The 17,904-nt window shown below is 48.1% G+C and overlaps 1 protein-coding gene across 1 annotated transcript in view; it reads left to right on the top strand.

The window, feature by feature from the left end:
• Positions 1-2,137: 2,137 nt before the first annotated feature.
• The window catches only part of yap1 (Yes1 associated transcriptional regulator), a 128,422-nt gene continuing 112,655 nt past the window's right edge, over positions 2,138-17,904 (top strand). Inside the window, exons 1-2 of the mRNA XM_055878329.1 lie at positions 2,138-2,838; positions 4,813-5,042. Coding sequence (XP_055734304.1) covers positions 2,638-2,838; positions 4,813-5,042 — 431 coding nt within the window. The 5' untranslated portion in view covers positions 2,138-2,637. The remainder of the gene's footprint in view (positions 2,839-4,812; positions 5,043-17,904) is intronic.

The raw sequence follows: 17,904 nt of genomic DNA, 5'->3' as shown, positions 1-17,904 counted from the left end.
ATGTAGAGAAAGAGAGAGGGGGGGAGAGAGAGAGAGAGGGGGGGGAGAGAGAGAGAGAGAGAGGAGGGGGGGGAGAGAGAGAGAGGGGGGGGAGAGAAGGAGAGAGAGAGAGGGGGAGAGGGAGAGAGAGTGAGCGAGAGAGGGGGAGAGAGAGAGAGAGAGAGAGAGAGAGGGAGAGAGAGAGATAGACAGAGAGAGAGAGAGAGAGAGAGAGAGAGAGAGAGAGAGAGAGAGAGAGAGAGAGAGAGAGAGAGAGAGAGAGAGAGAGAGGGGGGGTGGGGGGGGGAGAGAGAGAGAGAGATGTTTTGTTAATTATAATGACTGACTGGACAACTTCAAGTGCTGTTTGTGATTATTTGATGTGATGAGATTAAATTAATTAGCAAATGTTATTAGCTGCTCATTAGCAATTGTCCCATTGCTGTTTTTTCTTCTTGGAAAATGGTGTATAAATATAAATATATTATGAATAGCATCCTACATATTCAGATTCCGAGTGTTTAATAATCAAATGTACAGGGTTAGAGGTGTGGTGGCAGGGTACAGTGTTTAGTATGTACAGGGTTAGAGGTGTGATGGCAGGGTACAGTGTTTAGTATGTACAGGGTTAGAGGTGTGATGGCAGGGGACAGTGTTTAGTATGTACAGGGTTGTAGGTGTGATGGCAGGATACAGTGTTTAGTATGTACAGGGTTGTAGGTGTGATGGCAGGATACAGTGTTTAGTATGTACAGGGTGGTAGGTGTGATGGTAGGGTACAGTGTTTAGTATGTACAGGGTGGTAGGTGTGATGGCAGGGTACAGTGAAACTCTTAGGCTCCAACATGCAGGTCTAAGTCAAATAAATAAATATATATATATAATGAAAAGGGTAATAAAACCCCCAACAGAAAGAGCAGTATATATATCATGACTGTAGCGGTGATGAATACCTGAATACCTGAATACCTGCATGTCTGTTGAGGTGAAGGCAGATTGTTGCAATAGCAGTATATATATCATCTACCATAAACATTGTTTTGCCAGTACACCCAACCGGCCTCACAACCGCAGACCACGTGTATGGCGTTGGGTGGGCGAGCGGTTTGCTGATGTCAACGTTGTGAACAGAGTGCCCCACGGTGGCGGTGAGGTTATGGTATTGGGCAGGCATAAGCTACGGACAATGAACACATTTGCACTTTTATCGATGGTAATTTGAATGCACAGAGATACCGTGACGAGATCCTGAGGCTCAGTATCGTGCCATTCATCCGTCGCCATCACCTCATGTTTCAGCATGATAATGCACAGCCCCGTGTCACAAGGATCTGTACACAATTCCTGGAAGCTGAAAATGTCCCAGTTCTTCCATGGCCTGCAAACTCACCAGACATGTCACCCATTGAGCATGTTTGGGATGCTCTGGATCGACGTGTACGACAGCGTGTTCCAGTTCCCGCCAATATCCAACAACTTCGCACAGCCATTGAAAAGGAGTGGGACAACCTTCCACAAATCAACAGCCTGATCAACTCTATTTGAAGGAGATGAGGCTCCTGAGTGGCGCAGCAGTCTAAGGCACTGCATCTCAGTGTAAGAGTTGTCACTACAGTCGCTGGTTCAAATCCAGGCTGCATCACATCTGGCTGTGTTTGGGAGTCCCATAGGATGGTGCACAATTGGCCAAGCGTTGTCTGGTTTGGCTGTCATTGTAAATGAGAATTTGTTCTCAACTGACTTTTCTAGTAAAATAAAAATGGGTCACTCTGTATGAGGCAAATGGTGGTCACAACAGATACTGAGGAGTTTTCTGATCCACGCCACAACCTTTTTTTTAAACGGTATTTTTGACTAACTGTTTTTCCAGTCATGTGAAATCGATGGATTAAGTCCTAATTTATTTATTTTCAATGGACTGATTTTCTCATATGAACTGTGAACTCAGTAACATCTTAGAAATTGTTGCATGTTGCGTTTATATTTTTATTCAGTATAATTTAACAACCAAACTACCAAAACAATCCAGATTTGTCTAAAATATAAATATAAAGAGTGTTTTAATGTAATTTGTCTGTCGAGAAAGTTCTCTCCGTCTCTTTAAAGGAACTTGTCGTTCCAGATAAAGCGTCAGGCCCCGCCCGGTCTGAGGCTCAGATCACATGAGTCAGAGTTTACAACCAAGTCAGACTCAACTTTACAACACTGACAAGGCTGTGATTTGCAATGTGCGCTGTCACTCGTTTTTTTTAATGGAAAAATCGGGAAAAACTTTCGAAGGTAAATCTGTGCAGTAATTTTGACTTTAGCCAGGTAAACGTTTAACTTTTTTAAAATTTGTGTTTCTTTTTTTTGTGTGGAAAAGTTACAGATACAGTGGAGTAGATATGCGCGTTGCTATATTTTACAGTGTGTTCTTCCGAAACATCAGAAAGAAGTGTACTGTTTGTGGTGATTGCGATAGCTAACCCTACTGTTGGGAGAACATAACTTTACTTTTGGACTCACTTTGATTTAACTTTCGATGATCGAGGTTTCGAGTTTCGCCCTCCGAAAAAACAGATTTTTGGTTCTTTGAGTTGAATCTTTTTATACATATATTTTTTTTCCTTCTCGGGCAAATACTTTTTTGGGATAGTTTTTGTTGTTGGAATAAACATGGATCCGAGCCAGCACAACCCCCCGGCCGGTCACCAGATAATCCACGTCCGGGGAGACTCGGAGACGGATCTGGAGACCCTTTTCAACGCTGTAATGAACCCGAAAAATACCAGCGTCCCCCCCTCCGTCCCAATGAGGATGAGAAAGCTTCCAGATTCCTTCTTCAAACCGCCAGAGCCAAAGTCCCACTCCAGACAAGTAAGACGAGAGAGACCACCCTCACACACAACCTAGATACAAAGCCCCCAGACACTTCACCAACTATAAAGAGAAAAATCCCTTCTGTAGTTTTACTTTTACCCACGCATGTTACTAGTTAACTGTGTCCCAACACGTTCATTATATTACATTAAAAGGTATCTTCTGTTGCCTAAATCAAGATGAATCGACTGAAGCAGGTTAACTTTTTTGAGGAGTTGTTGAATAACTTTTTAAAGTGTTAGGCATATTACTAATACTACGTGCTATTACTATAATTAATGTAAATTATTCCAAAAGTTTAAGTTACAGATATATCTTATGTAGGCTTGATATAATGCAGTTTATTGTATTTCCGAAAAGTATTTTTTTAATTAATACACCAAGATGAACATAATATTCTTTATAAGATTGATATAAAGTTGTTACGTTTATTAGTAAATCGAAAGAAAATCGAGGACTGGACTGCAGCGCGAGGCCCTATGCTTGTAACAGGTCAGTTTGAGTAGACTGAATCCGGCCGGTTTAGTTAAACAATGCATGCCCTTTAATGTTAGTAAAAAGCTTAGGAAATCATGTGGTGGAATCACTCGTAGCCCATTTACACTTTTTAACCCTTTCAGTTTATGATCTTTAATGAGTGAGTTGAGCCAACAGTGCGCATGCGCGGTTGACGGTAGCATGGACGTGTCGGAGTATGCGCCTTCGGGACTTCCAGAGTTGTTGTCCCTGCTCCACTTTAGCAGGCTGCAGCAGCCCTCTTGTTACCTCCTCCAGGCTTTAGAAACCGAGCAGGGATACTAGGCCTTCTTATTATCGTAATGTTTGCTTTATTCAAGTTTATGAACAGAAAGTTTGTTATTATTGCATGGAACAACAACCTATTTATTTATTTGTTAAACTCAACTGTTATAAAAGTTGACTATAATGAATTATATGAATTACTTTGAGGTGAATAGTGCAGAACAACATTTAATTAGGTGTTTTGTATAAAAACTTTCCATCTGTAATCTGGGTGACTCATGCACAAGTTAGTGAATCACTTCCCTGACTCCCCTCTCCTCTCCTACTCTCCTCTTCCCTGACTCCTCTCTCCTCCTCTCCTCTTCCCTGACTCCTCTCTCCTCCTCTCCTCTTCCCTGACTCCCTCTCCTCTTCCCTGACTCTCCTCTTCCCTGACTCCCCTCTCCTCCTCTCCTCTTCCCTGACTCCCCTCTCCTACTCTCCTCTTCCCTGACTCCCCTCTCCTACTCTCCTCTTCACTGACTCCCCTCTCCTACCCTCCTCTTCCCTGACTCCCCTCTCCTCCTCTCCTCTTCCCTGACTCCCCTCTCCTCCTCTCCTCTTCCCTGACTCCCCTCTCCTACTCTCCTCTTCCCTGACTCCCCTCTCCTACTCTCCTCTTCCCTGACTCCCCTCTCCTACTCTCCTCTTCCCTGACTCCCCTCTCCTACTCTCCTCTTCCCTGACTCCCCTCTCCTACTCTCCTCTTCCCTGACTCCCCTCTCCTACTCTCCTCTTCCCTGACTCCCCTCTCCTACCCTCCTCTTCCCTGACTCCCCTCTCCTACTCTCCTCTTCACTGACTCCCCTCTCCTACTCTCCTCTTCACTGACTCCCCTCTCCTACTCTCGTCTTCACTGACTCCCCTCTCCTACTCTCGTCTTCACTGACTCCCCTCTCCTACTCTCGTCTTCACTGACTCCCCTCTCCTACTCTCGTCTTCACTGACTCCCCTCTCCTACTCTCGTCTTCACTGACTCCCCTCTCCTACTCTCGTCTTCACTGACTCCCCTCTCCTACTCTCGTCTTCACTGACTCCCCTCTCCTACTCTCCTCTTCACTGACTTCCCTCTCCTACTATTCACTGACTCCCCTCTCCTCCTCTCCTCTTCCCTGACTCCCCTCTCCTACTCTCCTCTTCACTGACTCCTCTCTCCTACTCTCCTCTTCCCTGACTCCCCTCTCCATTCAGACCAGCACAGACGCAGGTACGGCTGGGGCCATCGCCCCCCACCACGTGCGTGCCCACTCGTCCCCTGCCTCCCTACAGCTAGGGGCAGTGTCTCCCCTGTTGGGCATGGTCCCTGCGGGCGCCCCCCCATCACACCTCCGACAGTCGTCCTATGAGATCCCAGATGACATGCCCCTGCCCCCGGGCTGGGAGATGGCCAAGACACCCTCTGGACAGAGATACTTCCTCAAGTAAGTTTAATAACCTTATGTATGTTAACTCTCTATACCTTTGTAATAATAATATTATTAAGATCTAATAACAGCCCTATGGGCCCTGATCAAAGGTAGTGTACTGTCTGGGGATCAGGTTACAGCTGGAACATAGTGTCTGGGGATCAGGTTACAGCTGGAACATAGTGTCTGGGGATCAGGTTACAGCTGGAACATAGTGTCTGGGGCTCAGGTTACAGCTGGAACATAATGTCTGGGGATCAGGTTACAGCTGGAACATAATGTCTGGGGATCAGGTTACAGCTGGAACATAGTGTCTGGGGATCAGGTTACAGCTGGAACATAGTGTCTGGGGATCAGGTTACAGCTGGAACATAGTGTCTGGGGATCAGGTTGCAGCTGGAACATAGTGTCTGGGGATCAGGTTACAGCTGGAACATAGTGTCTGGGGATCAGGTTACAGCTGGAACATAGTGTCTGGGGATCAGGTTACAGCTGGAACACAGTGTCTGGGGATCAGGTTACAGCTGGAACATAGTGTCTGGGGATCAGGTTACAGCTGGAACATAGTGTCTGGGGATCAGGTTACAGCTGGAACATAGTGTCTGGGGATCAGGTTACAGCTGGAACATAGTGTCTGGGGATCAGGTTACAGCTGGAACATAGTGTCTGGGGATCAGGTTACAGCTGGAACATAGTGTCTGGGGATCAGGTTACAGCTGGAACACAGTGTCTGGGGATCAGGTTACAGCTGGAACATAATGTCTGGGGATCAGGTTACAGCTGGAACATAATGTCTGGGGATCAGGTTACAGCTGGAACATAGTGTCTGGGGATCAGGTTACAGCTGGAACATAGTGTCTGGGGATCAGGTTACAGCTGGAACATAGTGTCTGGGGATCAGGTTACAGCTGGAACATAGTGTCTGGGGATCAGGTTACAGCTGGAACATAATGTCTGGGGATCAGGTTACAGCTGGAACATAGTGTCTGGGGATCAGGTTACAGCATGAACATAGTGTCTGGGGATCAGGTTACAGCTGGAACATAGTGTCTGGGGATCAGGTTACAGCTGGAACATAGTGTCTGGGGATCAGGTTACAGCTGGAACATAGTGTCTGGGGATCAGGTTACAGCTGGAACATAGTGTCTGGGGATCAGGTTACAGCTGGAACATAGTGTCTGGGGATCAGGTTACAGCTGGAACGTAGTGTCTGGGGATCAGGTTACAGCTGGAACATAGTGTCTGGGGATCAGGTTACAGCTGGAACATAGTGTCTGGAGATCAGGTTACAGCTGGAACATAGTGTCTGGGGATCAGGTTACAGCTGGAACATAGTGTCTGGGGATCAGGTTACAGCTGGAACATAGTGTCTGGGGATCAGGTTACAGCTGGAACATAGTGTCTGGGGATCAGGTTACAGCTGGAACGTAGTGTCTGGGGATCAGGTTACAGCTGGAACATAGTGTCTGGGGATCAGGTTACAGCTGGAACATAGTGTCTGGAGATCAGGTTACAGCTGGAACATAGTGTCTGGAGATCAGGTTACAGCTAGTGATGTATAGTGGTTGTACTAGAGGGACTGGGGGTCAACTAGTGATATATAGTGGTTGTATTAGAGGGACTGGGGGTCAACTAGTGATGTATTAGAGGGACTGGGGGTCAACTAGTGATATATAGTGGTTGTACTAGAGGGACTGGGGGTCAACTAGTGATGTATAGTGGTTGTACTAGAGGGACTGGGGGTCAACTAGTGATATATAGTGGTTGTACTAGAGGGACTGGGGGTCAACTAGTGATGTATATAGTGATGTATTAGAGGGACTGGGGGTCAACTAGTGATATATAGTGGTTGTATTAGAGGGACTGGGGGTCAACTAGTGATGTATAGTGGTTGTACTAGAGGGACTGGGGGTCAACTAGTGATGTATTAGAGGGACTGGGGGTCAACTAGTGATGTATTAGAGGGACTGGGGGTCAACTAGTGATGTATTAGAGGGACTGGGGTCAACTAGTGATATATAGTGGTTGTACTGGGGGTCAACTAGTGATGTATAGTGGTTGTACTAGAGGGACTGGGGGTCAACTAGTGATATATAGTGGTTGTACTGGGGGTCAACTAGTGATGTATAGTGGTTATACTGGAGGGACTGGGGGTCAACTAGTGATGTATAGTGGTTGTATTAGAGGGACTGGGGGTCAACTAGTGATGTATTAGAGGGACTGGGGGTCAACTAGTGATGTATTAGAGGGACTGGGGGTCAACTAGTGATATATAGTGGTTGTATTAGAGGGACTGGGGGTCAACTAGTGATGTATTAGAGGGACTGGGGGTCAACTAGTGATATATAGTGGTTGTATTAGAGGGACTGGGGGTCAACTAGTGATGTATTAGGAGGGACTGGGAGTCAACTAGTGATGTATAGTGGTTGTATTAGAGGGACTGGGGGTCAACTAGTGATGTATTAGAGGGACTGGGGGTCAACTAGTGATGTATAGTGGTTGTATTAGAGGGACTGGGGGTCAACTAGTGATGTATTAGAGGGACTGGGGGTCAACTAGTGATGTATTAGAGGGACTGGGGGTCAACTAGTGATGTATAGTGGTTGTATTAGAGGGACTGGGGGTCAACTAGTGATGTATTAGAGGGACTGGGAGTCAACTAGTGATGTATAGTGGTTGTACTAGAGGGACTGGGGGTCAACTAGTGATATATAGTGGTTGTACTGGGGGTCAACTAGTGATGTATAGTGGTTGTACTAGAGGGACTGGGGGTCAACTAGTGATGTATTAGAGGGACTGGGGGTCAGCTAGTGATGTATAGTGGTTGTACTGGGGGTCAACTAGTGATGTATAGTGGTTGTACTAGAGGGACTGGGGGTCAACTAGTGATGTATTAGAGGGACTGGGGGTCAACTAGTGATGTATTAGAGGGACTGGGGGCCAACTAGTGATGTATAGTGGTTGTACTAGAGGGACTGGGCCACTTTAAGTTTAAATACTTGTTAATGTAGGCTTCTTAATGTGCAAAAATGTTTTCAATCAGTTTTCAAAAATGTAGGCCCATGACTTTCTTCCCAATTGGTTGTGGGTAAACATGATAAACCACAAACGTCGGTGGATAAAATGAGACCTTTCAGAATCAGATTTTTTTAGGTTCCACATCTGGTCCATTTAGGGCAGTACTCTTTACCCTTCTGGTGTCGTAAGTTACTTGGGGTTTGGGGGGGACGGAGAGAGAGAGAGAGACAGAGAGAGGGGGGTTTGGGGGGGACGGGACAGAGGGAGAGAGAGACAGAGAGGGGGGGGTTTGGGGGGACGGGACGGAGGGAGAGGGAGAGAGAGAGACAGAGAGAGGAGGGTTTGGGGGGGACGGGACGGGGAGAGAGAGAGACAGAGAGAGGAGGGTTTGGGGGGGACGGGACGGGGAGAGAGAGTTAAAACGACTCACACATACTCTCAGTACTACTACTGCTGCTGACGTTTGGAAACTGACCAAAACGGACTCTGTCAGGACTGAAATGGACTCTGTCAGGACTGAAATGGACTCTGTCAGGACTGAAATGGACTCTGTCAGGACTGAAATGGACTCTGTCAGGACTGAAACGGACTCTGTCAGGACTGAAACGGACTCTGTCAGGACTGAAACGGACTCTGTCAGTGTAACGGATGTGAAATGGCTAGCTAGTTAGCGGGTGCGCGCTAGTAGCATTTCAATCAGTTACGTCACTTGCTCTGAGACATTAAGTAGGGTTGTCCCTTGCTCTGCAAGGGCCGCGGCTTTTGTGGAGCGATGGGTAACGACGCTTCGTGGGTGTCAGTTGTTGATGTGTGCAGAGGGTCCCTGGTTCGCGCCCGTGTCGGGGCGAGGGGACGGTTTAAAGTTATACTGTTACATCAGGACTGAAATGGACTCTCAGGACTGAAACGGACTCTCTCAGGAGAGTGTACTTAAGTATCAAAAGTAAAAGTGTAAATAATTTCAAATTCTTTATATTATGCAAACCACCATTTTCTTGTTTTTTAAAATGTATGGATAGCCAGGGGCACACTCCAACACCCAGACATAATTTACAAACTAAGCATTGTGTTTAGTGAGTCCTCCAGATCAGAGGCAGTAGGGATGACCAGGGATGTTCTCTGTTTAGTGAGTCCTCCAGATCAGAGGCAGTAGGGATGACCAGGGATGTTCTCTGTTTAGTGAGTCCTCCAGATCAGAGGCAGTAGGGATGACCAGGGATGTTCTCTGTTTAGTGAGTCCTCCAGATCAGAGGCAGTAGGGATGACCAGGGATGTTCTCTGTTTAGTGAGTCCTCCAAATCAGAGGCAGTAGGGATGACCAGGGATGTTCTCTGTTTAGTGAGTCCTCCAAATCAGAGGCAGTAGGGATGACCAGGGATGTTCTCTTAATAAGTGTGTGAATTGAACCATTTTCCTGTCCTGCTAAGTATTCAGAATGTAACGAGTACTTTTAGGTGTCAGGGAAAATGTATGAAGTAAAAAGTACATTATTTTCTTGAGAAATGCAGTGGCGTAAATAGTAGTCAGAAACATAATTAGTAAACTACAGATACCCACAAAAAACGACTTAAGTACTTTTGTCACGCCCTGACCTTAGAGAGCTTTTTATGTCTCTTTTGGTTTGGTCAGGGTGTGATTTGGGGTGGGCATTCTATGTTTTGTGTTTCTATGTTTTGGCCGGGTATGGTTCTCAATCAGGGACAGCTGACTATCGTTGTCTCTGATTGGGAACCATACTAAGGTAGCTTTTCCCCACCTATGCTTTGTGGGTAGTTATTTTCTGTTTTGTTTTTCTGCACCTGACAGGACTGTTTCGGTTTCGTTCATTCTCTTTGTTATAGTGTTCACTTTAAATAAAAAGCATGAACACTTACCACGCTGCGCCTTGGTCCGATTATTCCTCATCCAAAGACGACACCCGTTACAACTTTACACCCCTGGGGACACTGAATGGTGACGTTGTGGCTTTTTGTGTTAGTCAACCCCAACTACATTTGTGGTCAACTCTCTCACAGGAAGCTGCTGTGGTTGGTCAACTACTTCCACAATCTCAGTAGGAGCATCTTGATGACTTCCTCTTTGTCCCTCATAGTCACGTTTTGGCTTTTCTCTTTTCTGAATATAGAGAGCAAAACTCTGGTAATTCATTCAGTTGCCATCTTCAGAGAATGTTGATATTCTTTCTCGACATGTATTTTTCAGTAATTACACTGTTTTATCTCAGTGATATGTTACAGAATGTTATGACATAACAGAGACTGAGGTTGTTGCCGTGACACTTTGGGAATACAGCGTTCCATGCTAGGCATGTCTGTGTCCGTGTTACGGAGCTCGGCGCCCTCAAAACATTCCCGAATCGGCCGCACATCAAAGTTGAGACACTCGATCTGAAATGAAAAGAGACCTCCTCAGCAGAGCTGCTGGGGGAAAAAAAACACTCCTATTTATAAACAGGGGTTGTCTGACCAACCCAGGGCGGCAAGAACAGAGGGGGAGAGGGATGTAATGACAGAGTCAAAAAGAGTTGATGTTTCATTCAGGTGACAGACTGGGACATGGTGTTTAAAACAGTTTATTAGTCATCACATTTCCTCATTCTGGATCTCCTTCATCAGGCCTGCAGGGCCCCAAGTGAAGCCTGGTTTCTCAGTGTGAACGCAGGGCCCCAAGTGAAGCCTGGTTCCTCAGTGTGAACGCAGGGCCCCAAGTGAAGCCTGGTTCCTCAGTGTGAACGTCCCAGTGTGAACGTCCCAGTGTGAACGTCCTAGTGTTGAACGTCCCAGTGTTGAACGTCCTAGTGTGAACGTCCCAGTATTGAACGTCTCAGTGTGAACGTCCCAGTATTGAACGTCCCAGTGTGAACGTCCCAGTGTTGAACGTCCCAGTGTTGAACGTCCCAGTGTTGAACGTCCCAGTGTTGAACGTCCCAGTGTTGAACGTCCCAGTGTTGAACGTCCCGGTGTTGAACATCTCAGTGTTGAACATCCCAGTGTGAACGTCCCAGAGTGTGTCCCAAATTACACCCTATATAGTGCACTACTTTTGACCAGAGCCCGATGGGCTATATATGGAGGAGGTAACTCCAGTGACTCATATAGCTGTGGCTGCTGCATAATGACCCACTGGTGACTCATATAGCTGCTGCATAATGACCCACTGGTGACTCATATAGCTGTGGCTGCTGCATGGTGACCCACTGGTGACTCATATAGCTGTGGCTGCTGCATAATGACCCACTGGTGACTCATATAGCTGTGGCTGCTGCATAATGACCCACTGGTGACTCATATAGCTGCTGCATGGTGACCCACTGGTGACTCATATAGCTGTGGCTGCTGCATAATGACCCACTGGTGACTCATATAGCTGCTGCATGGTGACCCACTGGTGACTCATATAGCTGCTGCATGGTGACCCACTGGTGACTCATAGCTGTGGCTGCTGCATGGTGACCCACTGGTGACTCATATAGCTGCTGCATGGTGGCCCACTGGTGACTCATATAGCTGCTGCATGGTGACCCACTGGTGACTCATATAGCTGCTGCATGGTGACCCACTGGTGACTCATATAGCTGTGGCTGCTGCATAATGACCCACTGGTGACTCATAGAGCTGTGGCTGCTGCATGGTGACCCACTGGTGACTCATATAGCTGCTGCATGGTGAACCACTGGTGACTCATATAGCTGTGGCTGCTGCATGGTGACCCACTGGTGACTCATATAGCTGCTGCATGGTGACCCACTGGTGACTCATATAGCTGCTGCATGGTGACCCACTGGTGACTCATATAGCTGTGGCTGCTGCATGGTGACCCACTGGTGACTCATATAGCTGCTGCATGGTGACCCACTGGTGACTCATTTAGCTGTGGCTGCTGCATGGTGACCCACTGGTGACTCATATAGCTGTGGCTGCTGCATGGTGACCCACTGGTGACTCATATAGCTGTGGCTGCTGCATAATGACCCACTGGTGACTCATAGAGCTGTGGCTGCTGCATGGTGACCCACTGGTGACTCATATAGCTGCTGCATGGTGACCCACTGGTGACTCATATAGCTGCTGCATGGTGACCCACTGGTGACTCATAAAGCTGTGGCTGCTGCATGGTGACCCACTGGTGACTCATATAGCTGCTGCATGGTGACCCACTGGTGACTCATATAGCTGTGGCTGCTGCATGGTGACCCACTGGTGACTCATATAGCTGCTGCATGGTGACCCACTGGTGACTCATATAGCTGTGGCTGCTGCATGGTGACCCACTGGTGACTCATATAGCTGTGGCTGCTGCATGGTGACCCACTGGTGACTCATAAAGCTGCTGCATGGTGACCCACTGGTGACTCATATAGCTGTGGCTGCTGCATGGTGACCCACTGGTGACTCATATAGCTGCTGCATGGTGACCCACTGGTGACTCATATAGCTGTGGCTGCTGCATGGTGACCCACTGGTGACTCATATACCTGTGGCTGCTGCATGGTGACCCACTGGTGACTCATATAACTGCTGCATGGTGACCCACTGGTGACTCATATAGCTGTGGCTGCTGCATGGTGACCCACTGGTGACTCATATAGCTGTAGCTGCTGCATGGTGACCCACTGGTGACTCATAAAGCTGTGGCTGCTGCATAATGACCCACTGGTGACTCATATAGCTGCTGCATAATGACCCACTGGTGACTCATAAAGCTGTGGCTGCTGCATGGTGACCCACTGGTGACTCATATAGCTGCTGCATGGTGACCCACTGGTGACTCGTATAGCTGTGGCTGCTGCATGGTGACCCACTGGTGACTCATATAGCTGCTGCATGGTGACCCACTGGTGACTCATATAGCTGCTGCATGGTGACCCACTGGTGACTCATAAAGCTGTGGCTGCTGCATGGTGACCCACTGGTGACTCACATGGCTACTGCATGGTGACCCACTGGTGACTCATATAGCTGCTGCATGGTGACTCACTGGTGACTCATATAGCTGTGGCTGCTGCATGGTGACCCACTGGTGACTCATATAGCTGTGGCTGCTGCATGGTGACCCACTGGTGACTCATATAGCTGCTGCATGGTGACCCACTGGTGACTCATATAGCTGTGGCTGCTGCATGGTGACCCACTGGTGACTCATATAGCTGCTGCATGGTGACCCACTGGTGACTCATATAGCTGTGGCTGCTGCATGGTGACCCACTGGTGACTCATATAGCTGCTGCATGGTGACCCACTGGTGACTCATATAGCTGTGGCTGCTGCATGGTGACCCACTGGTGACTCATATAGCTGTGGCTGCTGCATGGTGACCCACTGGTGACTCATATAGCTGTGGCTGCTGCATAATGACCCACTGGTGACTCATAAAGCTGCTGCATGGTGACCCACTGGTGACTCGTATAGCTGCTGCATGGTGACCCACTGGTGACTCATATAGCTGCTGCATGGTGACCCACTGGTGACTCGTATAGCTGCTGCATGGTGACCCACTGGTGACTCATATAGCTGTGGCTGCTGCATGGTGACCCACTGGTGACTCATATAGCTGTGGCTGCTGCATGGTGACCCACTGGTGACTCATATAGCTGCTGCATAATGACCCACTGGTGACTCATATAGCTGTGGCTGCTGCATGGTGACCCACTGGTGACTCATATAGCTGCTGCATGGTGACCCACTGGTGACTCATATAGCTGTGGCTGCTGCATAATGACCCACTGGTGACTCATATAGCTGTGGCTGCTGCATGGTGACCCACTGGTGACTCATATAGCTGTGGCTGCTGCATAATGACCCACTGGTGACTCATAAAGCTGTGGCTGCTGCATGGTGACCCACTGGTGACTCATATAGCTGCTGCATGGTGACCCACTGGTGACTCATATAGCTGTGGCTGCTGCATAATGACCCACTGGTGACTCATATAGCTGCTGCATGGTGACCCACTGGTGACTCATATAGCTGTGGCTGCTGCATGGTGACTCACTGGTGACTCATATAGCTGTGGCTGCTGCATGGTGACCCACTGGTGACTCATATAGCTGTGGCTGCTGCATAATGACCCACTGGTGACTCATATAGCTGTGGCTGCTGCATGGTGACCCACTGGTGACTCATATAGCTGCTGCATGGTGACCCACTGGTGACTCATTTAGCTGTGGCTGCTGCATGGTGACCCACTGGTGACTCATATAGCTGCTGCATGGTGACCCACTGGTGACTCATATAGCTGCTGCATGGTGACCCACTGGTGACTCATATAGCTGCTGCATGGTGACCCACTGGTGACTCATATAGCTGTGGCTGCTGCATAATGACCCACTGGTGACTCATATACCTGTGGCTGCTGCATGGTGACCCACTGGTGACTCATATAGCTGCTGCATGGTGACCCACTGGTGACTCATATAGCTGTGGCTGCTGCATGGTGACCCACTGGTGACTCATATAGCTGTAGCTGCTGCATGGTGACCCACTGGTGACTCATAAAGCTGTGGCTGCTGCATAATGACCCACTGGTGACTCATATAGCTGCTGCATAATGACCCACTGGTGACTCATAAAGCTGTGGCTGCTGCATGGTGACCCACTGGTGACTCATATAGCTGCTGCATGGTGACCCACTGGTGACTCGTATAGCTGTGGCTGCTGCATGGTGACCCACTGGTGACTCATATAGCTGCTGCATGGTGACCCACTGGTGACTCATATAGCTGCTGCATGGTGACCCACTGGTGACTCATAAAGCTGTGGCTGCTGCATGGTGACCCACTGGTGACTCACATGGCTACTGCATGGTGACCCACTGGTGACTCATATAGCTGCTGCATGGTGACTCACTGGTGACTCATATAGCTGTGGCTGCTGCATGGTGACCCACTGGTGACTCATATAGCTGTGGCTGCTGCATGGTGACCCACTGGTGACTCATATAGCTGCTGCATGGTGACCCACTGGTGACTCATATAGCTGTGGCTGCTGCATGGTGACCCACTGGTGACTCATATAGCTGCTGCATGGTGACCCACTGGTGACTCATATAGCTGTGGCTGCTGCATGGTGACCCACTGGTGACTCATATAGCTGCTGCATGGTGACCCACTGGTGACTCATATAGCTGTGGCTGCTGCATGGTGACCCACTGGTGACTCATATAGCTGTGGCTGCTGCATGGTGACCCACTGGTGACTCATATAGCTGTGGCTGCTGCATAATGACCCACTGGTGACTCATAAAGCTGCTGCATGGTGACCCACTGGTGACTCGTATAGCTGCTGCATGGTGACCCACTGGTGACTCATATAGCTGCTGCATGGTGACCCACTGGTGACTCGTATAGCTGCTGCATGGTGACCCACTGGTGACTCATATAGCTGTGGCTGCTGCATGGTGACCCACTGGTGACTCATATAGCTGTGGCTGCTGCATGGTGACCCACTGGTGACTCATATAGCTGCTGCATAATGACCCACTGGTGACTCATATAGCTGTGGCTGCTGCATGGTGACCCACTGGTGACTCATATAGCTGCTGCATGGTGACCCACTGGTGACTCATATAGCTGTGGCTGCTGCATAATGACCCACTGGTGACTCATATAGCTGTGGCTGCTGCATGGTGACCCACTGGTGACTCATATAGCTGTGGCTGCTGCATAATGACCCACTGGTGACTCATAAAGCTGTGGCTGCTGCATGGTGACCCACTGGTGACTCATATAGCTGCTGCATGGTGACCCACTGGTGACTCATATAGCTGTGGCTGCTGCATAATGACCCACTGGTGACTCATATAGCTGCTGCATGGTGACCCACTGGTGACTCATATAGCTGTGGCTGCTGCATGGTGACTCACTGGTGACTCATATAGCTGTGGCTGCTGCATGGTGACCCACTGGTGACTCATATAGCTGTGGCTGCTGCATAATGACCCACTGGTGACTCATATAGCTGTGGCTGCTGCATAATGACCCACTGGTGACTCATATAGCTGCTGCATGGTGACCCACTGGTGACTCATATAGCTGTGGCTGCTGCATGGTGACTCACTGGTGACTCATATAGCTGTGGCTGCTGCATAATGACCCACTGGTGACTCATATAGCTGTGGCTGCTGCATGGTGACCCACTGGTTTTGAAGCAAGTTTCCCTTTTAGTTTCCTTCATCAATGATGACGCTACTGTGATGGCTGCCGCGGCAGGCAGCTTTGTGTCAATGGAGTTGAATGGACTCTGCCATGTGGAGCTCAGAAAGAAGAGGGAGAGGACTGGGCCAAGACTGGAGCAGCTCTGGTCCAAAGTAGTGCACTACATAGGGAATAGGGTGCTCTGGTCTAAAGTAGTGCACTATATAGGGAATAGGGCTCTGGTCTAAAGTAGTGCACTATATAGGGAATAGGGCTCTGGTCTAAAGTAGTGCACTATATAGGGAATAGGGCTCTGGTCTAAAGTAGTGCACTATATAGGGAATTGGGCTCTGGTCTATAGTAGTGCACTGTATAGGGAATAGGGCTCTGGTCTAAAGTAGTGCCCTATATAGGGAATAGGGTGCCATTTGAGACGTATTCTGATCTGCTGGCCTGGCCCTCCCTTTGTCCCGACGACCAGGGGGCAGAGAAACACTGAGCTGTATTCAGGCAGAACAGAGCAGAGGAAAGCAGAGCGTCTTGGCCCTGTGGAGTGGTGGAGGGAGGCTCATGTGAGCCGGACCAAAATAGACAAATGCCTGCGATGAAGTGTAAAAAGCAGTGGAGGCTGCTCAGAGGAGGAATGGGAGGACCATACAACTTAGTGAATATCATAACATTTTAAATAGTGAAACATTTAAAAAAACTATTTTTTTATTAAAATATAGTATACTGAACAAAAATATAAATGCAACATGTAAAGTGTTGGTCCCATGTTTTATGAGCTGAAATAAAAGATCCCAGAAATGTTCCATACGAACAGAAAGATTATTTCTCTCAAATCTTGTGCACAAATTTGTTTACATCCCTGTTAGTGAGCATTTCTCCTTTGCTAAGATAATCCATCCACCTGACAGGTGTGGCATATCAAGAAGCTGATTAATCAGCATGATCCTTACACAGGTGCACCTTGTGCTGGGGACAAAAGGCCACTCTTAAATGTGCAGTTTTGTCACACAAGTTGTCTCAAGTTTTGAGGGAGCGTGCATTTGGCATGCTGACTGCAGGAATGTCCACCAGAGCTGTTGCCAGAGAATTTAATGTTAATTTCTCTACCATAAGCCGCCTCCAACGCCATTTTAGACAATTTGGCAGTACGTCCAACTGGCCTCACACCCGCAGACCACGTGTATCCATGACAGCCCAGGACCTTCACATCTGGCTTCCTCACCGGTGGGTTAGTCTGAGGCTAGCCACCTTGACAGCTGATGAAACTGTGAACTAACGCACAACTGAAGAATTTCTGCACAAACTGTCAGAAACCGTCTCAGGGAAGCTCATCTGCGTGCTCGTCATCCTCACCATCAATTTATTTCAATTGGCTTATTTCCTCATATGAACTGTAACTCAATGATATCTTTGAAATTATTGCATGTTGCAGATCTTTCATCTTTAGTTTAGCTAACTAAGTTTAGCATACTTAGCTAGCTAGCCTACTCAACAATCTCACTCAAACAGAGTGGAATGCTGTTTATGTTAGCTAGCTGGCTAAGGCTATCCAACACTGAAACTCTTCCAAGTCAATGTAAGCTTTCCGTTTTATTTATTTATTGCCACCGGGGCCCGTCGGTGTAATTGCTAAACTGCTGTACGCTGTACTTTGTGATTGTACGATTGGATTGTGGGTTTACTAAAGCGTTCGTTCTAGTTTGTTGACTGTAAAGTTAAT

This window comes from Salvelinus fontinalis, chromosome 23 (assembly GCF_029448725.1).
Source record: "Salvelinus fontinalis isolate EN_2023a chromosome 23, ASM2944872v1, whole genome shotgun sequence".
In the NCBI taxonomy this organism is placed as follows: Eukaryota; Metazoa; Chordata; class Actinopteri; order Salmoniformes; family Salmonidae; genus Salvelinus; species Salvelinus fontinalis.
The sequence above is the reverse complement of the archived record's forward strand: the minus strand, read 5'-3'. Positions and strand labels throughout refer to the sequence as shown.